The sequence below is a fragment of the Saimiri boliviensis genome, chromosome 16, assembly GCF_048565385.1.
Source record: "Saimiri boliviensis isolate mSaiBol1 chromosome 16, mSaiBol1.pri, whole genome shotgun sequence".
Lineage (NCBI taxonomy): Eukaryota > Metazoa > Chordata > Mammalia > Primates > Cebidae > Saimiri > Saimiri boliviensis.
Window position 1 is genome coordinate 66,279,897 of NC_133464.1, and position 24,225 is coordinate 66,304,121.

Genomic DNA, 24,225 nt, shown 5'->3' on the forward strand with positions numbered 1-24,225 from the left:
TTCACCTCCAAAATGTGGCAACAGAAGGATCTTCTGGCCCTCTGTGGCTGCAAGAAGAAATTTGCTGGTGAATTAGAAGAGACGGGAACTTTAAGAGAGGGTTGTCTAGCCATTTATAGCTATTGAGGGCAAGGGAGGGGAAATTCAAGACAGGAGGAGAACTAAGAAGACAGATTTTGGCAAATTAAATGGAAAATGTAAAAACCTTTATTTAGTTTCAAAATGTCAATGGCAAAGTTGCATGAGAGCATCCTTCTGCAGGAGAGACAAGACGCGTGTGTTTTAGCTGAATGAGGTCACTTAGCATTTGTCAGCTTTGTGATGGACTGCCAAAAAGATGACGTGATGAGATGAGACGAAGCTTTCAGCACAGGCCTGTCACAAAGCGAGGAGTACACATGACCATGGCTTTTTAATCATAACAGACCAACTTAGTAAAATATATACGTACAAGTTCAGAACTAGGACTACCATTAATTGGTTGGTCAGCTTCTTTTTGGCCTCTTTCTGTGGATAACCCTGGATCTCAGAAAACGTGGATTTTTAGAATTTTTTAGACCTCAGAAAAGGTATATTTTAGTCCATGGAAGGACTGAGGGAAGAGGGTGCTGAGGATGAATGGGAGAAAGAGTCGGGTATTTGTGTGAGCTTTCTTTATGGATTTGGCTAGGAATGGCGGGAAACAGAATCAGACCTGTCACAGGAACTCAGGGGTACTGAATAAGGACAATGGATTTTACTACAGGTTATCAAGTCCTAAGTCAACATATGAGGGATAAATTTTTCACTATGAAAATTGTTAAAAAATAGAATGGCCACTTCAGGAGCTAGTGAGTGCCATATCACTAGAGACATCCAAAGGCAGGCAGACTGGAGAGACAGGAGCTCAGGCGCACAGTGAAGGAGCAGCAGGCCTCTTCATTCTGATTCCAGCTCTCCTCTGAACTAGCTGTGAAACTTTGGGCAAGTCCCTTCACCTCTCTGGGAATCTATTTTCTTACCTCTAAATCAAGACGGTAGGATTGGTAATGCTCAGGTTGCTTTCAGCTTTGCAATTTCCTAATCTTTGGTTAGGTCCAGTGTCTGCTGCCTCCTTGTCAAAATGAACCCCTCCACACCTGGTTGTCACATGCCAGCATGGTTTTCACGCCTCAGCTGTGAGGCCCACTGTATCTTAAGAGTGTGTTTCAGCAGGTCTAAGAAAGCTAGAGCAGCTTGCTCTAAGTGTGTCAGCCCAGGCTTCTGTATAGAAACTGTGCTGCCATTGAATTCCTGGCCCGCAATGTGAGTGAATTTTGCAGAACCTTTGATGAGCTCTTACCTCCTGCTCACTCAAAACACACTTGCTTTTCAAGTGCATGCTCCATGCACAGGTTGCTGGAAAGATCTGATGGAGTTCTTTGAGCAGTCAGTTTTTCTCTCTGCCAGCTTTGGTCAGGAGTTTTGAAATTCTCTTTGCTTCATGTCATGTAATATTTTCAAACGTGGATACAGATCTCCTAACCCAAGTCAACAATACTTAGAATAGCTGTTGACGGCTGCATTCTTCAGTTCTGCCAGCATTGCATCCTGGTCAAAGGAGACAGAGGGTTTTATTGATGGAATGAGGTCTTTGTTTATAAAGTGTGCACAGCAGGGCACCAGGAGCTCACTCTGGATATACATCTTGGGTTTAAATGGAAAACATACCTCGCTGCCTTTGAAACTCCTTGGCAAGATTATAAAAGCATTTTCAATTTCACTGTTTTAAAGATCCAGGTTGTAGGCATTACTCATGAAGTATTCTGTTATGTTAATATAGTCTGTGTGGTTAATTTTTTCTTAACAAATATGTAGCCATCTTCAGAGTTTGTTTATTTAACAAAGGAAAAACCTAAGAGCTATTCTGCTTCCAGGGGACTGGTTTTGAACATTCCTCCCAGGAGAATATTTAGACATATCTTTGTATTTATGATCCCAATAGGTATATTTGGGGGATACCTTTTTACATGCCCATTGCATATACAGATCCTTTTGAATAACCTGGTCACTGTCACCCCTCCAGGATTCCTTTCCTGACACTCCCCCAGCACCTCCCCCTCCACCTCCAACCCCATTTGTTTTCTAGGTAGGGCTGTTGTATCAAAGTATCACAGCTGGGTGACTTAAAACAACAGAAATGTATCATGTTGCAGTTCTGGAGGCCAAAAGTCTCCAGAAGGTGTTGGCAGGGCCTCATTCTGGCTGCAGGATTCAGGAAGATCCGTTTCATGCCTTTCTTTCTCATAGCTTCTGGTGTTTGCCGGCTATCTTGAGTGATCCTTGACTTGCAGGTGCATCTCTTCAGTCATCACATGGCATTCTCGCTGTGTCTGTGTCATTTTGCCTCATCTTATAAGGACGCCAGTCATATTAAATCATGCCTATCCTAATCCAGTATGGCCTCATCATATCTTGATTACATCTGTAAACACCCTATTTCTAAATAAGGTTGCATTCACAGGTATGGGGGATTAGAACTTTAACATATCTTTTTGGGGGACACAAGTCAACCCTTATACCCCCTATCCCAGACTGGTTTAGATGTCCCCTTTTCAGTGTTTTCATAGCGCCCTTCATTTAAATGTCCCAAAATAGATGTCATGACTGTATTGGTATTCTCCGCTAAGTTGTTACAGTCACTAGCTTTCCACATCTGTGAAGGAAGGACATTGCAATGTCTTTGAATGCAGAAAACCTAGCAAAACATTCAACACCCAGTAGGCACTCAAATGTTTGTCAGATGCAAGACTTTTTCATCATCATTATAATTGTGTGTATTCTATGTTAATAACATTTATATAAGGTTATGTAAATATTCTATATGTTAATATGTTTATCAATGCTGTGTGTCATTGCTACCATTTATTGAGTACCATGTGCTGCACATTATGCTAAACACTTTGGTTTTGTTTTATTAATCCCATTTAATCCTCACAAGAACATTAAAAAGTAAATATTATTCACTTTATTTTACAGATATTATAAATGAGGCTTAGAAAGATTAAATTTCCCAAAGTCATGCAGGCAGTGGGGGTCTCCATACTTTGATATACTGCTATCACCCAGATGTTGTTGGGTGCCCGGGAAGACCAGTATGTCTGTCCGGTATTCGTGTTCTCCTTCCCTTGATGAAGACCCTGAAGCCCAGAGAGGTTAAAAAGCCAGTCAGCCTTAGGTCATCCAGCTGTGCCAGATCCCTTGTCTTTCAGATCACCTTTTCGAAAATGTTCACTTTTCCTCTGCTGTGCACAGAGCAGTTTTTTAAGAATGTTTGAAAAAAGGAAAACATGGAATGAAAAAAAAGCATTACCTTAATAGTTCACAAATGTAATGATATTATAGAACAGCAAGACTTGTCCATTGCAATAGCAGGCTATTCTGAAAAAGTCTTTCCATTGGAAACTCCGGCTAAACAGAATGTCCTCGTGTATCACGTGGCTTCTCTGCAGCAGAGTGATGATAGGTCAGTAATTCTAAGCCAGTAATTCTGGAAGAAGAAGCAGAGTGACTGCATGTTTGTTAGAGCCCTCTAGCCTGTCTCTCTGCCCTGCGTAAGTCCTGGGACCTGGCGCCACACACTCAGCCTCTCCCTGGACTTGAGGGTCCATCTGGCATCAGGCAAGAGGAAGGAAGGGGGCTATGGAGCCCTGCATTCTAAGACTCAGCATCCAAGCAGGCTTTATGCTGGTCAGGCTGCGACCTGTGTTCCATGTTTGATAACTGAGGGGTCTATCTCCTTCCCCAAACCCCAGGCTTCTATTCTGGTGTCTGGATCCTGTCTTGCTTCTCCTACCTGAATCCTGGCTTAAGTAACCTGCCAGTTGGCCTAGTATTTCTCAACTGTGACTTCATGAGTTGATGCAAACTCTAGTTCCCCTGGGCTGGATCTGAACCCTGGACCAGGGGGTGTATGCCCTGTGACCCATAGACAGAGTCCTCTGAGCAGCCGCCTTGGCTGGACATGTGTTTTATCTGCTGCTAATAATCTCTGTGTTCAACCACTTTGTCAGGATACCCTCAGCCCAGGACTACACCTGTAATGCAGTCATTTAGCCTGATTACCGCCTCATGTTTTCTTCCAGGCCGGACTTTTTCCTGGTACTGAGAACTTCTCTCTGTCTGTTTTCCCTGCCCACACCTAACCTAGTTAGTATGCCTAGCCTTCCCGGGCAAAAGGCCTCCACCACCTTTCTTTCAAATGAAATCTAGTTCTCATCTCAAATACGAGACTCTGAACTGAAGCATTGACTGGAAAGGGTAGAAAAGGAGCAAGCCATGGCTCGTGGGCAGCAACGAGGAGGAGTGAGGAAGGGCGGCCCAGGCACCCAGGCCCTGGCCTGGCAGGGTGCATATCTGACTTGGAGGGGCTGAGTTCCAGGAAGAGCAAAGTTGAAACTCACCAGCTTGAATAGCAGGGTCCCTCTGATCTGATCTGATTCCTGCAGTCTCTTCAGACACCGTGGCCACACTGCCAAATGCACACCATGAGACAGCCATGAAAAATGGTTTGGAATTCCCCAGGCCTACCAGGCTCTGTCTGTGTCCTCTGAGCCTCAGCTCGTGTGTCCCAACTCTTTTGCGGAGTTTGGTTCCCATCCTTTATCCTCTCCTCAGGCTCAAGTGGGGAACTTACTACTGTCACCTCTGTAACTCTGGATCCTGGCAGTCGTATGTGCCCAGGAAATGCTGAATGAACGCTTTAATTCAGCTGAATGAGTGCTTTAATTAATTCAACTGCCATGCCTCTAAAATCCTAAACACAAAGCCCCAACCTGCCTTCTGAAAAATGCTCATCCAATTGATAAAACACTGGCCTGTGAATCAGTAAACAGGATTTTTGTTTTGTTTTTTTGTCTCATCCATTTGGGAACAGAGAACCAAAAAGAAACCTTTGCTGAGCCCTGGCCATGGACACTCTCTGCTTGGAGCAGGCAACACAGAGAGGAGCCAGACAGGGCCACGGTCCGAGATGAATAACCCTTCCTTCCTCTCGTTTCAGTACAGTTTTGATAATAAAGTTCTACTGTACACTTAATTGGATTCTTTCTTGCTGTGATTTAAGCAGTTCTCCTCTTATTCGCTGAGTAGAATTATACCTCATTATCTCTGAAGCTTGCAGGGCAGCTTTTCCTAACAGGGCCTGGAGCTGACTCTTAGGGTTGTGCTGCCTTCTCACCTTTGTCTTCCTGTGTTTGTGTCTTCCTGGATTGTCAGTCTGTGCGTTTGCTTTAATGAGTGAGTACATCCTATTCTCCTGTGCTGTTTGAGAAAACAATTTACATCTTTACAAATATTGTCAAAAAGTAATGGGTTCTTTTTTTTTCTTAAACTCTAATCCTTCCTTCCTTTCTCCTCTCAAATACTGAATCTCCGATCCTTTGAGGTCCAACATAATTTTTGTGTTAATTCCTTTCTAAGCTCTTTTCAAGCAACTGCACTTGCCGTGCAGACTTCATTAAACCTCGTAGTCTCCTCACACTGATGTCTCAGAAAAAGCAAAGTAACTCTTGCTGTATATTAAAATATTTTCTACAAGAGTGGTATCTTCTGTCCCCATTTCTGGACACTTATTTATTTAGAAAGAGCACAGGAGTCTGTTACAACTAAAGAGAAGGCAAGCACTGGGCTTCTCTTCTCATTTGTGGGAACCATCTGCTGATTATAATTCACAGGGCTCTCATTTCAGGGTTTGCAGTCCTGAGTGGTTTCAGCCTTAAATCATCCCGTGTTGGCAAATAATAGCGAGGGCCAGGCCAGGAAAGAAACAGATGAAGCCTATGTACGGGATGAGATTAAATAAAAGCACAAGCATGCCAATATTCCCATTGCCAATATTTCTTTTTCTAATGTGGTCACCTTGGAGGCCAATATGTTATTTTAATGATGATGTTGAAAACCATTCTGTTCTGGAACTTTTCCTTTAGAATTAGCATCTGGATCAGGACCCATCTTGATTTTTTTAAGGGTAAAGTAAATTTTAAGAAGTAGTGGCTTGTATTAGGTGAATAATCAGGTTGGGTCATTCTAGATGGAAACTTTGAAATAGTCACATTTAATACGTGTTTAAATACCGAGACAAAGACCCGGGCCCTCATTATGACTCTGCCACCCTACTTTCTTTTCTGTAAAATGGAAATAATACTTGTGAAACTTTCTGACAGTTGAGAGAATAAACAGGGTCATCCCTGCCACTTGTAAACCTCTATGTGTTTTGTATGTCAGTTTGTTCCGAGCACCATCAGCATGGAATCCTGGAGTCTTGGAATGCTAGCACTCCAAGAGAGAATCCAGTCAAACAGTCCCATAATGCAGATGAAGAAACCGAGAGCCATAGCTGTAGAGGAAGTACCTAGAATGCCAGGGTGACTACTTTGAAAGAAAATGCTTATTTGACATTTATATTTAGGGTTCTTTTTTAAAAAAAAAAACAACCAAAACACCCTCCTTTTACTGAAGTCAGGCTAGTACACTGTCAACTTAAATGCAGTTTTTAATAAATGGGACAGCAGTCCTCTTGGGGTTAGAGATCAGAATCACACTGTTTATTCTGTTCAGCCCAGAGGAGGAGTGGAAATGTCCAAAGTAGCTGGCAGGGTCTGTAAACCTTTTTCCAGAAAAGAAACCTTTTTCTAGACCTTCTGTATCCTATGGCTTCTTAGTAAACAAAGGGTGTGGTTATCCTGTCCTCTGCTTCTGATCTCCTTCAGCCTTCCAGCACAGGTAAGCAAGAGCGAGGCCATGCAGAGGCCTGAGGCACAAGCTGTACAGAAGAACCAAAAGGGGCCTGCGGGAGGCTCGGGGGGCAGGAAGGAAGAATGGAAGTGACGTAAGGTGAGGAGGGAGAAAAAGATAGGAGAGTATGAGACAAGAAGGAAGTTTCATTCTTGCAGGGGGAGAGGAGAGCACCATGATCTCTCCTGTCTACCTGGGAACATTTGCACACCACCCGTGAGACTGTTTTTTGCCAACGGGAAAACCCTCATAAGCGGGATCCCCTTGTAGCGACTCAGTACAGTACTTTCATAGTCCCTGCTGTTAGAAGGGTCTCGCTTACTAGTTTCTATGTCACCTTTGAAATCACTTGTTTCATTATCAGATAAAAAAAAAAGTCAGTGTTTATGCTGGAAAATCCATTCATTTTGCACACTTTCTATTTTCAAGTGTGTGTGTGTGTGTTTTAATACAGGGCATAAAGATTTCAAAAGGGTAGGTCAATTATTTGTTGACTAAATTGTAGGAAGAAAGTGCAATTATCCAATGGAATCCAGAAATGAATATAGCTAATTTTATACCTGCATGTAGCTAACCCAGCCATAGTAACTGTAATCACTTTGTTTTGCTTTTTTTTTTTTTTTTTTTTTTTTTTTTTTTAATTCTGGGGGAAATAGGTTAGGTGGGACCTGAATACATCATTATAAAGTATACACATATAAATTGAACTTTTCTAAATCTAGGTCGCTTGGGTAAGAAGGCTCGTTTGATGAAACCACGTTGACAATTAGATTCCCAGGGCACTTCAATGTTAAATGATATTCTTCCCGTATTCTGGGTCATAAGGCAGTATAAACAATACACCAACGTTAAGAAACAGAAAATTGCATTCGCAGTAATAGCGAAGCTTCATGGTGCATGGTTTTTACACTTTAATATGCTGTGTTCTTTCTGCCATGTTAATATTTTAAGTAATATAATTTCCTTTTCGTGTAGCTTAAGGTTCATCTTTTCCTTTTTTTCTCTTTACCCTTCTGGTATAGCTTTCTATAATACTGCATCTTATACCAGGAGAAATTCCTGAAAAATAGAAAGCATAAAATCAAATCATCTTCACAGGAAAATGGCAAAAACAACAACAGAAATGGATTTAATCTCTAGTCAAAATGTTATCTTGTATGCTTTACAGACTCAATCTGTGTCCCAGGCTTTGATCCAAGCCTCAACATGATGACTGGAATCACCCCCATTAACCCAATGATACCAGGCCTTGGACTGGTACCTCCCCCACCACCAACAGAAGTGGCTGTTGTCAAAGAAATAATCCACTGCAAAAGCTGTACTCTTTTTCCTCAGAATCCAAGTAAGTAACACCTATGAGAAATATTTGCTCATCATTTAAAATTTTTTTCTTTTTAAATTTAAGAATGGCATTGCAGTCATTTTCAGATGCTACTCACACGTAAATGCACAGAATGGGGAACATTCTACAGAAGGCCTTTGTCTCTCGATTAGAATACATACACAGGGATGTGGCCACGTGTCTGTCCAGAAGCTGCATCCACACTGTAAAGCCAGTACGTGGGATTTGGGGATGTGCATCCGGTGTTAAGACTTTTTGCATGCAGTGAAGTCTAGTGTTTGCTAGAGAACACAGTGTGAAATATGTGAACACTTCCATCCATCTTCACAAATGTGGGAGAAAAACTCTGAAATATGTTTTGCTAGATGGAAAATTGAATTAATTTGACAGCTAGCAATGTAGGGGCGGGGAGAGGGAAGCCTGCATCTCAGAGTTTCTGGACCAAATTGCATTTGCTTGAAGGAAACATACATTTGATGAAGTAAATGGGCCAGAATTTTATTTTTTAATTTTGCCTCAGATACTAAGTTTATGGGCTTAGAAAGCTAGTACTTTTTTTTTTTTTTTCACATTAATCAGTGTTGCCTTTTTTAAGTGGACTTTTCAGGAGATTGCTTTAGTAATCTACATATAAACTAGGTAAAATGTTGTAAGAGTGTACATTTTATCTTTTTATACAGCCTTCCCAAAATTTAATAGTTTGCTCATTTAAATGTGAATAATAACAAAGTGTTTTTTGAGGCCGGGCGTTTCACAGCTGAGTAGGTATTGCGTGTGCTTTTTTAGGTTATGCTTGCCGTATTCTGCTTTGCTGCTCCTTTATCTGGAAATGAGACAAAGCAGATAACACGTTGAGGTTTTTCATCACGTTGTCCTTTCATCGTGTTTTGTACTTTGGGAAGTTTTTTCCCTCCCTTTTCTGGGCTTCTGTAGTGTAAAGGAGAAAGGAAATTATGCAGACATTTGCTTTATCTTTGTTCATGGACAAGCATATAGCTACTCTGTGTAGCACTGAACACAGAAAGTAGAGGTTGGGAGCAGGAGGGGAGAGTGACTTAGAAACAAGGCAGCCTGGGCTAAATGTAAGTTGGTATAGAAATTTACCGTCAGTCAGTCTGGAGACAGTTACTCTGCAAGCTTTCGTTTTGCCGGGGAAACCAGAAAGAGAGAGTAAATAAATGAAAGACAAAACTCTGTTTTGTTGTGATTATTAGATCTTCCACCTCCTTCCACAAGAGAACGACCTCCTGGGTGTAAGACTGTATTTGTCGGAGGATTACCAGAAAATGCTACTGAAGAAATTATTCAAGAAGTCTTTGAACAGTGCGGTGATATTACAGCGATTCGGAAAAGCAAGAAGAATTTTTGTCACATTCGCTTTGCAGAGGAATTCATGGTTGATAAAGCCATTTACCTTTCTGGTACTTTGCATTACATAAGGAGTTTTCTAGGCATTTTGTTATGTTTTGTGATGTTAATATGAGCTTATTCCCTTTGGCCTTAATGCAAAATAAAGTCCTCATAGTCTGGGGCTGGAAAAGGAAGAATCCTGGCTTCTTGGCTGCCAGAAGCTCTGTGCTAAGTCTGTGAAGGTACCTCAGTGCAAGAGCAATTTCCCACCATCCAGTCTTTAGGAATTCCATCGAGTTTCTAATTAATGTTCTCAAGTGCTTATTAGATGAAAAGCAACGTTATGAGTACTAAGGATCATTATTATTGTTGGATGTAATCCTCTGGGGGAGTAAAGTACTCTCTCAGAATAATTTCAGGTTTTTGGAAATGAATTCACTTTCTAGACACCAGGGTACCAAAGCAAGGTCAGTTCCTTGCGGGAAAGTAGCTCGGGGGCCCTGGGAGAAGGCCCTGGTATCATTCCCTCTTTGGTGGTTCATTAAGCCTTGTCCTTTGGTGCCAATTTTTATAGGTGATTTTTGCAGATACTGAAATTCAGCCTAGTGCTGCCTTCCCCATCTGTGGGTGCTGGGCCAAATGAATGGAGTCTGTCCACAAGGCCTTTCCAAATCTAAGAATTCGGGGATGGCTTTGGAAGGACATACTTTTAGACTGAATTAACTGCCCTTCCCTCACACTCCCTAGCTCCATCTTTCAGTCTGTCCCTCTGCATTTCACCTCCCCGTTCCTGAGGCAAAGTTAATGGGGGAAGGCGGGAAAACAATAGCAGGGAACCTATCTGAAGATTCCCCCTAGGTTTTACTTAATTTCTGCAGTCTGCCTCTATTGCAATGAAATTCTGTGCAAACCCCAGAAGCCTGGAGGGTAGAGTACTGCAGAGACTTACCTGAGATAGACAGTGATATGCAGAACTTTAAAACTCCTTATTTCAGTAAAACCTTACAAAGTAGAAAATACAAACGAAAAGCATTTCAAAATGGAGAAGGAAGACAAAGCATAGAATGAAGACATTTTATAACGCACAATCCGCTGTTAGACGACGGGGGTTCTGGTGATTTTGTGGTACTGGGTCATGGCCTAGAGATTCCGTTTTCTCATCTGCAAAATAAAGATAGTAACAGTATGACCTTGTAGGATTGTGAGGAGAAATAAATCAAATAATGGATATTAAGTGCTTAGCAGGGCACCTGCAACATAAAGATCATTTAGGAAATGGTTGTTTTTAACACAAATATCCTGATCCCGATAAAGAAGGATTGATTTTTCTATCTCAAGAACCCTGTCTTGGGGACCTGGTTTCTAATCACCACTGTACCAATAAAACTGCAGTCTTCCCTCAGTACACTCAGGGGATTGATTCCAGGACCCCCGCCCCCGCCCCATGTATATCCTGCAGGACCCTCATGTATATGAAAAGTCAGCCCTCCATGTATGTGGGTTTCACGTCCCTCAAATACTGTATTTTAGATGCATGTTTGGTTGGAAATAATCCTCCTACAAGCGGACCTACACAGATTAAGCCCATGTTGTTCATAGGTCAACTGTATTCTTTACCCCACTTGATTAAATGAGGTTAGAGTCAATCAAAGGTTCTTTTCAACACTAATACAACACAATGTTCAGACCCAATCAGAAACCTCATAAGACACTGACAAAGATGTACAGTCCCAAATTTATGCGTATGAAAAGTACTCCTTGATTATACCTTGATCTTAGGATTTTCTAGCCTGGGTGCTGGTCCCACTTCTTTCAGCAAAGCCCAGATTGCTGCTTGGTCTGCCCCGTTACTGTGGGAGAAGACAGCTAGGCCTCCAGCCTCCCTGCCTGGGTACAGAGGAGCCTCCTAACTCTGCCTCCCTGCCCTTGAGAGGCTGCAGCGTCAGTCCCAGGAAGATCTGCAAGGCCAATTAACTGGAAAGGCAGGAAGGAAGTCAGGCGGCCCCTCCCGTGTGTGGGCTCCAGCAAGCCCAAGCCCAGCTGGAAGGCCTGTCTAATTTTAGGACCACATTCACATTTCAAGGCCTAGCTAATTTTAGACGCAGCCTCATCAGGGTCTCTTTTAAGTCCTTAATGATGACATTTCTGTGAAAGTTAGGGTGTTTCTGGAGCCAGAAATGTTTGAAAACTGATTTTCTGGACCTTAGCAGGGGAAGGGTACTTGGCCAGTTGGGATAGCTGGCCAGTTTAAACAGTCCTGCTTGCTCAGCTGTTATGCAAGTCTCACTGTGGCTTGCTGACTTATGAAGTTTCCTTGGCCCACAACCAAGATACACTTTGCTTTCGCATTAATTCTGTGCATCTGTGATCGGATGTTTTGGTTTTTGATTGGTATTGTTATGTCTTCCCATTTTTAGATAACGCTTGAAAATCTAGCAGTGAGAAGGGTCCCATGGCATCACAGAAATCAGATGTGAGATCTATATCTTATTTGTAACTTCAGAGGTATGAAGTGGCCTCCTGGGGAGAAGCCAGCCTCTACAGAGATTTTCAGCTGAGTTTTATCCCAAAAATGCTAAAATAATCCATTGAAATCTACTGTGTGATACTGAACATCAGCACAGTGCAGTCTAGCATGTTACAGTTGTATCTCATTTGCAAAGCCCCTACCCTGGAAAAGTGCTTATGTTGCCCTCTCCTCCGGCAGCCTCCAGCAGCTGTGTTCCTGCTGGGACCTGGATTTATGTTCTGAAAATTCGAGTACCCCAAATTGAAGAGCAACCTCAAAGTCAACTCTTCTTCATTTGAAGTTAGGCCGGCTGGCTGGTTTCAGTTCTGTTAGTGTTGATTTCTCAGATCAAGTTTCTGCTCATAATCTTTATATAAGTTGGGTAGCTCACAGTGAATCCCCCAAAGAGTTCCAGGCCCATTTTTTTCTTTGTCTAGCTCTAGGCTTTTGCACAGGCTCCTGTGGCCTTAAAAGATTACAAGAACAATTTGTGTGGTACTGCATACCAGATGAGGTGCTGCAGGGCTGTGAGGAAGGCAGCGGTGAGGGCTCTTGATTGAAGGTAAAATATTCTCCTGCGTGCCTCAGAGGATAAGTGGAAATAAAACAGCATTGCAAAATTGCCTTGGTAATTGTGGCTTTTGCAGCCGCTGAGAAAATTGAGCAGGAGCATTTTCTAGGGAAATGTAGCAATAGCCCATGAGTGAGGTGTTCCAGAGTTCACCTTGTAGATCTTTTAAAATATCATAGATACTCTGTATTTACTCATATTTCACCTATACAATAGAATTATAGTAAACTGAAAATAAAATAAAATAAAGGCCATAAAAAGGTAGAGAAAAAAAAGTGCTTCATGCCAAATTTGTTTCTGAGCTTCCTAGAAGCCAGGGAGAAGAAGGAATGACCATGATAAGCCTCTAGTTCTTAGGATCATCCTCTCTTGGGGATACTGGTTTGGAAGATGGGTAAGCATCCCTCTGAGACAACTCTCCAAGGTGTGTTTATCCCCAAACCTGTAATAGCCCTAACTTTGGAGAGCTTCAGGATTGCTGGGGAAAAGCATAGTCGTTTCCCATCTCCTATGGGAAATGTATCCGTAGTGACGTCAAAGACATAAGTGAGCATTTGCCTAAGCGTGCCTTGGAGGTCTGGACCAAAAACGTGTGGCCACTGTGACATTATGGTGTGACCAGATTTTCCATTGGTTTCAGGTTACAGGATGCGATTAGGGTCTAGCACCGACAAAAAGGATTCAGGCCGCCTTCATGTGGACTTTGCCCAGGCCAGAGATGACTTCTATGAGTGGGAATGCAAGCAGAGGATGCGTGCCCGGGAGGAGCGGCACCGGCGCAAGCTGGAGGAGGACCGGCTCCGGCCCCCGTCCCCGCCCGCCATAATGCACTACTCGGAGCACGAAGCCGCTCTGCTGGCCGAAAAGCTGAAAGGTATGTGCCACCTACGCTGGCTCTTTTTCCTCCACAGGGATCCCCAGACATGCACTGTGCGTTTTTCCTGCCTCTTCACCATTGACCCTTCAGTACAATGTCTGTTCTGTCTTAAAAAGGTTTTAAGAGGCTCATGTAAGTGCAGACTCTGCAGAGTTGGGTGGGATTAGCTGGGAGTCCCCTGGAAGCCGCAGACACCTGGGCTCCATCTTCCTGCCTGGGACAGAGCCCTGCCCCTTTCCAGCATGTTCACCCGTGTTCTCCATGAAAGTATATGTACAGTCACTCAACAGATCTCACTGAATGATGGGACAGAAAGGCCCCCAAAGCAGGCTATTATCTTCTGACCCAGTGTTGTGCCATTGGTGGGGCGGTCTAAGTGTTCTTCCAGCTCTATAAAGAATGCGCATGTTTACCAGACTCTTAAAGCCTTCTTAAGGCAAAACAGCAGACATGGTGCTAGGGTCCACGGAGGACAGAAAAGAAACATAGAATGGGATTCCGGTCTTCAGAGATGCCGTTGAAGGGACACGTGGAGCTTTTACAGGATGATTAGCAAGAGAGTATGTTTTATTTCCTCTAATGTTTTCTGAGGGCCTCCATGGTGTTTTGTGCTGAGGGAGATAAAGACATAGGAAGGCTTTAGTACCTGCCCCTGCGAACTACAGTGATGCCAGATTTTGAAGTTGGGATGACATGTGAATTCAGTTCTATTATTGGCCAAAGTTGTGTGAGCTGAGCAACATATGGGCATTTTGTAGGCAAATGATGGTCAGACCCTGCTCAGGTCATTGAGCACTGTCAGGATTTGATGAGAGAACGTAAGTCAGAGTTGCTGGCCACATGTAGGTGTCTACAGATAAACAATTAACTGTAATACCATGCCAATGGCGTGATTGTCAACCAAGTTATATGCAACATGCTTTGGGAACTCAGGGGCCAGTGCAAATAATGTTGATGGAAGCATCAAGAAAGTCTTCATAGAGGAGGCATAATTTGAAATTTGCAGAATAAATAAAATTTTTCCCCCAGGAGAAAAAGAAAGTCATAAGAGCATTCTAGTTAGAGGCTGGAGATTTGGGAATAAAAACCCACAGAAGCAGAGGGAATTCAGCATAGAAGCTGCCCTTCTAGAGTGAGGTAAAGCTGTAATGGCAATCTGGGCCAGATGGCAGACCCCTGAAGGTTATTGTTGGATTTGGGTTTTATTTCATAAGCAGTGGAGAAGCCATAACAGATTTCTGATAAGAGGAGGGATGTGACTGATCATTCAAGTGTTTTAGAACATGGCTGGTGTATTGCTGCCAGTGTATAAAGTGGATTGGATATTTCCACTTAAAAATAAAAATGCATGAAAAGCTGCCTAACACCTATTTTAGGAAGATAGGAAGTTGACATTCTATGCTTAAAAAAAAAAAAAAGTGGGGGTGAGGGCACTATGCTTCCAATCTTCATCCTCCATCCAGGGCTTTGAGAATCCTTAATCAACTGCAGTTGCCACTGAAATGCCCACACCATAACCAAGGAATGCTTCCTGCTGATGCTCCTGTGATGTGTTCTGCTGCTTTGAGAAGTCATGTCTTCCTGATGTAAATACATAGGCTGTGGCTGTCCCTTTAAAAAAAAAAAGCATATGCAGTGCTGATACAGACATCATCTCACTTTTCCATCCAGCCTGGAAACCATAAGGAGTGGCCAAAATGAGACACATCAAGGTTCTCAACAAGGAATATTCACTGGAACAATAATTTTTTTTAATATCCAATATATTGTGTGGTATCAGATTATGATCTACACAGACTAAACTGGATTCAGTTTGTCCACGCCTAGAAGTGACAAAAACTGGCACCTGGATCTGTGACCTCATGGAGCAGTTTCATTAAAGTGTATCATCTGGTTATGTTGTTTTTAAGAATCCAGTACAGAAGTGTCTCCACACGCATGAAGTACGTGGCATTTGCCTCTCCTTTTAGAGGATAACAGATTGGGATGTCAATTTGGTAAAGTAATTTGCAAGCCTTGCCATTTCAAAAACATATATTTATATAGATGAGTATAATTTGCGGAATTCAGAAGCTGTATCTTTGCCAAGTACTGTGTGATCCCTTGAGGAAAGAACAGATTGGAAATTTTAATAGATGGCTGTTACAGTAGAATGAACTAGATGGGGATACATCTTAGGCAAGAGTCAGGTAATATGAAGCTTGACAATTTCAACCCAAGCTTAGAGTTTGGAATATAAACAGCATTTAATTGCTTAGGAAATTGGCTGCCTCAGAGAGGAAATCCACTCCATGCTCCTTATAATGTTGCAAAGCCAGACAGGAGGAGCTGAGGACACTGTTTCCCTGAAGATGATTTGACTGATGTGGGACATAAAATATAGTCAAGACCTAAGGTAAAGAAATCTGTGTCAGAAAGGAAATGGAAATGCAATCTGAAAATAACCTAATTGGATTTGATTTTTTTCCCCCCCTGAGAAATCCTACTATCTTGGATTTATTACAGATACTTTTCCTCTATTTTATATCATACTTGTTTATTCTTATAATTTTTCTCTTTGAAAATCAGCTTTATTCAGCAAAATCTGTAAAAATGAAGTCTTTCTTATGATTCAAAAGGCCCTCTCCATGTCCTGTGCAGTGCTGAAACTGTGCACATAGTAGGTGCTCAGTAAAATAATTCTTTTCTCTCTTCTGCTATTTGGATCTATGAGCATGTTGAATTTCTGGCCAGCAGTTCTACTGGGCATGATGAGAAGTACATGGAAATGATGTGATGTGTGCTCAGCCATCCTTCGAATCCCTCAAGAAGTATTCGTTAATTAGCATTTTACCACATGCCTGGCACTGTCCAAGCCGCTGGTGGAAAGGACAACAGTGAACAAGCCCCTGCCTCAAAGAATTTAGGTGTCTTCAGTGACAGAGGCGATAATAAGTCACCTTACATTTGCTACTTATAACAGTGCACTATTAAAATAAATACAATAATCCCCTTGTTATATGTGGGAAGTGCAGAGTGCTGCCACAAGGGAGATAGCCAGCCCAGATGGGCAGTGTCGGAGTGGGAGAGGGAGGATCTTCTGGACCAGGCTATCCCATTCACTGGCTACTTGACCATCTGAAACCAGAGGAAACGCTATGTTGTGTTTGTGTAGTGTCTGAGACATGGAGTCACTCAGTGCCTGTTAAATTAATACAAATTCTAAAAAAGAAAATTAGTAGGCACCTTGCTGGTTAAGTAGACATTGTTCTGAGACAATTCAACTTAATGAAGACCGTCAGCAGTAACTGCTCACAAACCCAAAGTTTATAGCATGGCTTTGAGAAAGTGAGAAAGAGCTCAATAACACCATAATTACACTTTATTGGAAACAGTGGCACCAGGCAGATGAGATAATGAATTTCGGTGTGTCTAACATGGACCATCCACCCCGGGGGAGCCCCGTGTTTGGACTGTGGAAGGAAGAGATTGATTAGACAGTGAAGAAGGATTATATTCTAATTCACTGGGATGTCTCTTGGCAAGAGCATTTAAAAGTTGTTGTGTACTTTTTACCCCCTTAGAAAGCTTCACATAATCTTTCATTTTGTGATGAAGTGAAGAGTTCCTCTCTGAATCAGGTGAAGTCCTGACAAAACCTTGCAAGCAGTGCCTTTGAGATTCCCTGATGTGTCAACAAGAATATCATCCTCCTGGGATCAGCATTCGTAATTTCCAAAGAACTGGACTCTGATTTGCATATAGAATGGCCCATGTCAGTCTGCCAGAGGGAGGAATGGACAGATGTGGTACCAGCATTTTGCTGAGATGGTTGTCAATATTTATGGTTCCACAAAAGTAAAAATCAATAAAGTTATGAGCCAAGTGGATGTCCCATTAGCTAGAAGCCAGGCTTCCTTCATAGGGTAAGGGAAATATGAAACATAGAAGCCTGTTTGCAAATAACTTCCTTACATGTTATTGACCTTCATAGAGGCAAGATGTGCTGTTTTATTAGAAACATTTTGCTTACTGGATAGATTAAAAAAAAAAAAAGAAAGAAAAGAAACATTTTGCTTGACCCTGAAGCAGGAATAATCAGCATTTTCATATTGCCCTCTTAATTTTCCCATTTTTATAGCTTCCAAATAGTTAAGAGATTGCATGTGTGTTTAGTAGCTAGAGGGGAACACTAACTGTTTGTTTAACCTTTTATGCTGTCTGCGATCTCGTCATTTGATGCAGGGTTAATTGAGCAGCCAGGAAAAGGAGACTTGTTTAGGGACATGTACAGAAATTTGGGGATTGTGATAGCAGCAATGTTGTGACCATACTGAAATTCCAAATTTGCTTAGACGACTATGTAACTGTACACTATGAGCAATTTCCAGCCATCTTTGGAGCCAGAAATCAGTGATAACTATAGACACACCTTTCCTTGTGTTTGTATGTGTGTACACATGTGTGTGTCCCTCCATTTCTTTGGAAAGAAAAGTGTTTTAGAATGTCTTGTTTTCCCTCATTCTGTTCAGATATAAAATCCCTGCCACCGCCGGGCGCGGTGGCTCAAGCCTGTAATCCCAGCACTTTGGGAGGCCGAGGCGGGTGGATCACGAGGTCAAGGAAGGGATCGAGACCATCCTGGTCAACATGGTGAAACCCCGTCTCTACTAAAAATACAAAAAATTAGCTGGGCATGGTGGTGGCACGTGCCTGTAATCCCAGCTACTCAGGAGGCTGAGGCAGGAGAATTGCCTGAACCCAGGAGGCGGAGGTTGCGGTGAGCCGAGATCGCGCCATTGCACTCCAGCCTGGGTAACAAGAGCAAAACTCCGTCTCAAAAAAAAAAAAAAAAAAAAAAATCCCTGCCACCTTGTTGTTCCTTTATAGATCCAGCTGTAAATAAGGATACTGCAGCCCACCTAAGTTTCATATTCAGTGCTTCTGGCTTGGCTCCTATCCCATCTATTGTTCTGAAATTCAGGGCTGCATCTCCCTATGCACACAAAGCAGGAGGAAAAAAACACTTACCAATTTGAGTTCCTTTTCCCCATCATTATCTATATATCAGTTTAATTAAAATTCACCAGGTACCCACCACTTTGTGCCATGTCCTGGACTTTCAGACGATACTGTGGCAGTGAAATCATGACTGTCTTACAAATATAAAGTGAACATGTGCCAATGATTTTATTTAACTCCCTAATTAATGAGGAGACCAAATAAAATGTTAAAACTGTTTCAAAGGAGAATTTGCTTTATAAAGATTTACATTTTCTACTGAATAAAAATTCATGTGCGTTGTTACAGAGAGGAATTATTTGTATTGTTATCAGTTTGCCACAATTTATCTTCCACTCCTACAGAGTTGCAAAATAGCCTAGTCAGAGATTTGCCAAAGAATTAAAGGTTCCCAACCCTGTAGAATTAGGTAATTCGTGCCCAGCATTCCATAGCAAGGGTCTGTAGTCATCTCTATGCCTATTTCCAAGTCTTGAACACTTTTTTTTTTTCCTGGGTAGAAGTCACAGCTATTCTGTAATTGGGCATGGGGACAGGGACAGAGACTCATAAAGCTCTGAAGAATCACGTCTATTCCTTTTGAAAGTCTCTACTATCTCAGCCGCTACCTTCCACTTCAGGTTTTCATTATCTCTTAACTCGGGTCAGCTCCTAACCAGTTTACCTGGCCTTCACTGAGTCCTGTCTTCAGTGCTTCTCGGACCTCCATGTGCATACAAATCACCTGGAATAGAATGCAGATTCCAATACTGGAGGTGTGAGAAAGGCTGAGTCTGCATTTTTAACAAGCTCCCAAAGGCTGCTCCTGCATCTGGTCTTTGAAGAGCAAAGAGTTCTCCCTTATGCAGTTTTATAATCCTACTACGGGCCAAGTTTTCAAACGTGGAAGAGAAGGATCGGGAATGAGGTTAACAAAGTCTGGAATAACCAGATATGAAATGAGATGGGTGTGGATTCCAGTGGTGACATCTGATAGTATCATTATAATATTATTTACTCCTCACAAAGCTAAAGAGCAATTACCTTCCAATGGTTAAAAATGCTTTCAAAAACATTTTTGAGTTACTTGATAAACTGTTTAGTGTCTCACTACAGAGGGCCTTGCTTCTGTGGGATTATCTGACATCACTTTTAACTTTCATTGCCAGTGATAATGACTTCAGAAGCCTGAAGTATAACAGGATCATCCAGCTTAATTGTCATGAGAACATCTCTCTCTGGTAGACAATGGCATATGTAAAAATACTCTTTGACAGGAAATTTAAATGTTTATTATCAACTATGATGTTCCCTGACTTTTAATCATTATATTTGTATCTTTCCAGTATTAATTGCTACAAATCTATTAGGAATACACTGGTCTCCCCTTATCCTTGAGGGATACATTCCAAGATCCCCAGTGGATGCCTGAAATCATGGATAGTACTGAACACTATATATATATACTATGCATAAGCTTCTTTTTCCTTCTTTATAATTTCACAGATTAAAATATTGTTCTTACCCTAGATTTTAGCAACCTAAGCATACAATTCTTTTTCTTTCTTTATTGTGAAGAACTGTCACCTTTTCACTTAAAGGAAGCACTCTGTGGCTTTTCTTTGGCATTTCCAAACTGCCAGCGTCACTACTCTTGCATTTTGGGGCCATTATTAAGCCAAATAAGGGTTACTTGAACTCAAACACATCTATACCACTACAGTGGATTTGATAACCCAGGTGGCTACTAAGTGATTCATAGGGAGGTAGTACAGACAATGTGGGTACCCTGGACAAAGGATGATTCATATCCTGGTCAGGTCAGAGTGAGACAGCGTGACATTTCATCATGCTGTTCAGAACAGTGTGCAATTTAAAATGTATGAATTGCTTATTTCTGCAATTTTCCATTATTTTTTGTCTGCAGTTGATCACAGTTAACTGACACCTGGGGTAACTGAAACCCCAGAAGGTGAAACTGTGGATAAGGAGGAACTATTGCAGAGTGTAATAAAATATAAAATACAACGGGAAAAACTCGGAGTAACCAGAAGATCGAAATATGCTTTGGAAATTTTATTCTCCTATTAGCCCCTCAAAACTGGAGACAGATCTGTAAACCGACAATTACTATACAGGGTGACTAATGCTTTAAAGCAGGATATGTGGGAATTGTGGAAACATAGCAAAGAGACACCTGATTCATCCCAGAGTTGCAGAAGAGGTTTCTTTACAAAAGGGCACTTAAGCTGAATCTTGAGGGAAGAGTAACAGCTGACCAGGGGGACCAGGAGTGTGAGAGACCCAAGGATAAGCACACAGCATGAGCAAATGCAGGGAGGCATGCCATGGTGTTTAACAAAGAGGGCTATGGCAAAGGAAGCGGCGGACGGATGGAAGCGGGGGAAAAAGGCAAGCCCGGTGAATGAACCTGTGCATTAACTCAGGTGCGTTAACACTGTATACCCTGATAGAAATGGTGGCAATTTTTAATGAGCAAATGATTTATATTCACTCTGTAATAAACCAGTTTTTCCCAATTCTTACTGTGGAAAAAGCACATCTGCACATTCTAGCTTCTAAAGTGCATCCACGTTCAGAGTCATGCCTGAGCATGTTCGCAGAAAGTCTTTGGAATTTTTATAAGTGCGTCTTTGATGTGATTTTTATGAGCAGTGTTAATTTCTTTCCACATGAATAGCTTTAATAATGCTGCAATCTAAATCCTGTTTAAATTAGTTTATATTGTTTTCTGCTTTCTCAGTGATCTTTCCACTGAATACAAAATTGAATTTACAGTTGAGTATTGAAAATGACCACTCCCAATATCCTCCTGTAGCCATCCAGAGAGAGTTACTGGCTTAGTCTTAATTAATATAAATTAAAGTTACTTCTTACATGGCAACAAATATTGACTGGCGTTATCAAGCATGCCTTAACTAATGTTTTTTTAATTTAATTTGAATGTCAGTACATCAATCATATGTCGCCCTGTCAGTTTCAGAAAGTTCAGAAATGAAGATGAAATTGGGAGTTTTCAAAACTATATTCCTCTTTTAGGCTAATGGAATTCTGCCTCCTAGTACTTGTTAACATGTTAGAAAATCTCTTGGATACTTACTTTTGAAATCATGTATTTTCAGTGGCTTAATCCTAAGAATATTGTTTCCTCTTTCTGAAATGACAGTCTGCTAGTGAACTTACTGTGATCTGGATCTAGGTGTGAAGAGCAATCAAATGCTTTCAGACCATTTGAGCAAACATACACTTTTACAATTTAAGTGTGTTTTTCCTGATAGTAAAGTTAGTCTATTTATGAACTGAGCACCCCAAGCAAGAGAAGGAAATACCGCTGTGGGAGAAAGAGACGAACAGCATTATGCTCCCTCCCTATAAAGCTCATGACAAACGCATTAAGGATTTTTCTTTCTCTGTGTTACATAGACACGAAAGTCACAGCAAAGGGGGAAAAATGCTATATGAAGTCAGTGTCTCTTTTTCTGTTGTTATCTTTTAAGAGGAAAAAAAAAGATTTCTTCTCAGCATTAGGTTTATTTCTACTGTCTGTTCTGAGGTCCATTCTCCTAACATATATTGGTGGGGAGAGAGGTAGAGAGAGTGGATGGAGGCAAAATTTATTCTGCCTGGAACGGTCGCAGTGGGCCTCTCACAAACATAATGCTAAATTATGGGCCTCTCCATGGGCTGAACATAATGTTAAGTTGTGTGATGGATTTTATCTTATACAAGCCGCTCCGGTCCATGAAATGAGATAAGAAACCATTGCAGCTGGAGTTCACTGAAGGTTGAACTTAGACTGAAATTCCAAAGTTAACAAAATGATGTAAGCTGGCTACAATACTCAGTAAGTGTGTTCTGTGCCTGTGGGTTGAGATTTTCAAGGAAACTTGAGTCTGTCACTGACAGGATGTTTTGTGGGTGTTCCCAGGCCAGTTATCTCCTCTGGTTAAAGTATGAGGGCAGGGGGGCAGGTTTGCTCATAAAAAAGCTTTGATCCCCAAGTCTAGAAGGCCTGTGTGCAGCAGGAGAGGGCTTAGAATGGTGGCTGAGCAGCATTCTTAGGGCACATCCCTAAAAGCTGCTTTTTTCCCTGAGGAAGGCAGAGCTTAGCTGCAGGACCTTGAATCCGGCTCAGCCCCACCTTCATTCAGGATGCGCACCTCGTGGGCAAACATCAGCCATACTAAGGAAGCTGTACCCTTGTCTGGGAGGAGGTCCTCATGAGAAAAGATACTGATGAATGTTTGTAAAGCACACTATAAATTTACAAAGCACTCAATGGTGGGAAATTTTCATATGGTGTGTAAAATACTAATAACAACTCAATGGTTGATTTTAAATATCTGATGAGTAAAATAAAATCATTTTCTCAAGCATGAATCTCCAGCTGCCTATTCATGTGGAATGTATATATGTTTATATGTAAACAATACATAAAGATGTCTCTGATGCCCCTCCAGTGGAGGGACAGTGCCTGGCACACAGTAGGCACTCAGAATTTTTTAAATGAATGGGTAAGAATCTGAATCTTTCAATCTAATTTTGTTCCTGATTCTTAGAATTCAAAGTCTACCTATGTTACTTGTAAAATTGTAGGATATTAGGCCAGGCACGGTGGCTCAGGCCTGTAATCCAGCACTTTGGGAGGTCGAGGTGGGCGGATCACCTGAGGTCAGGAGTTCAAGACCAGCCTGACCAACATGGAGAAACCCTGTCTCTACTAAAAATACAAAAAATTAGCAGGGCATGGTGATGCATGCCTATAATCCCAGCTACTCAGGAGGCCAAGGCAGGAGAATAGCTTGAACCTGGGAGGCGGAGGTTGCGGTGAGCTGAGATCGCACCATTGCACTCCAGCCTGGGCAACAAGAGTAAGACTTCATCTCAAAAAAAAAAAAAAAGAAAGAAAAGTAGGATATTTTTCCCTAAAGTACATTTTCTAGGGATTGCAGAATATAAATGAAAGGCTTCTTCCCTCAGGTTTGCCTGGAAAATAGGCAGTGAGCCTTCAGCAGTAGTCAGATTGATTAATGTTGTAACAACTGACATACAACTTCCAGTTCTAATTAACCTAATCACCCGCAGACTTCCTTTTTCTCCACCTCCAAGCCATACAATACAGGTTTGTTCCAGTAACCATTCCCAAATAGGCAAGTCTGTTTCCTTTGAAATAGACTTGACCACTTATTTTCGTTTCCCTTTTCCTATGCCTCCAGCACCACACACATATATCCCAAACCAGCTTCAAATGGGCTTTCCATAGCCATCTGAAGCAAACACTGAACACATCAGGAAACATGTCCTCTTTTGTAGAAAACTAGGAAATATTCTATTTTTCAGCTTAATTAAATATGTGGTATTAGCCCTAAAATGAAATCAGTTTTGAACTACAGTAGAATGAGAACTGACTTATTTCTACTACTTGTCTTAGGAACAATACCATACATTACAACCAGTTTTAAAGTAATCCGTTCTTTCTTCCACATTTTAACACTAACTCAGCTGATTCCATAAATCAGAAAACTGGTAACACTGTTTAATATTTTCGATAAAGGAAAAAAAGAAATGAAGTAGAGACCCAGTAGGTTAATAACAGTTTTTCAAGTCTGTCTTAAGAAAGAGAAATCAAGATTTGGTGGAAGAATGAGGCTGGAACTTATGCCTAAGAATGTCTAGAACAAATCTCCTAGAGCTGAGCTCATGGAGTTGGTAGAGGAGAGTGTGAACCTCTTGAGTGATTCTGTGGCACCTTAGAGTTAGATGAGAAAAGAGAAGTTAAGTGATTATACGGCAGTCAGTCTCAGGAAAGCCAATTTGTTCAG

General features: G+C 41.6%; 1 protein-coding gene across 18 annotated transcripts in view; it reads left to right on the top strand.

Annotated features, from left to right (window-relative positions):
• Positions 1–24,225, top strand: part of ENOX1 (ecto-NOX disulfide-thiol exchanger 1) — a 616,720-nt gene that overhangs the window by 424,097 nt on the left and 168,398 nt on the right. For all 18 annotated transcript variants that reach the window (XM_074387775.1, XM_074387776.1, XM_039473378.2 and 15 more), the window contains 3 exons: positions 7,922–8,095; positions 9,310–9,516; positions 13,166–13,399. In XM_074387775.1, coding sequence (XP_074243876.1) covers positions 7,922–8,095; positions 9,310–9,516; positions 13,166–13,399 — 615 coding nt within the window. The remainder of the gene's footprint in view (positions 1–7,921; positions 8,096–9,309; positions 9,517–13,165; positions 13,400–24,225) is intronic.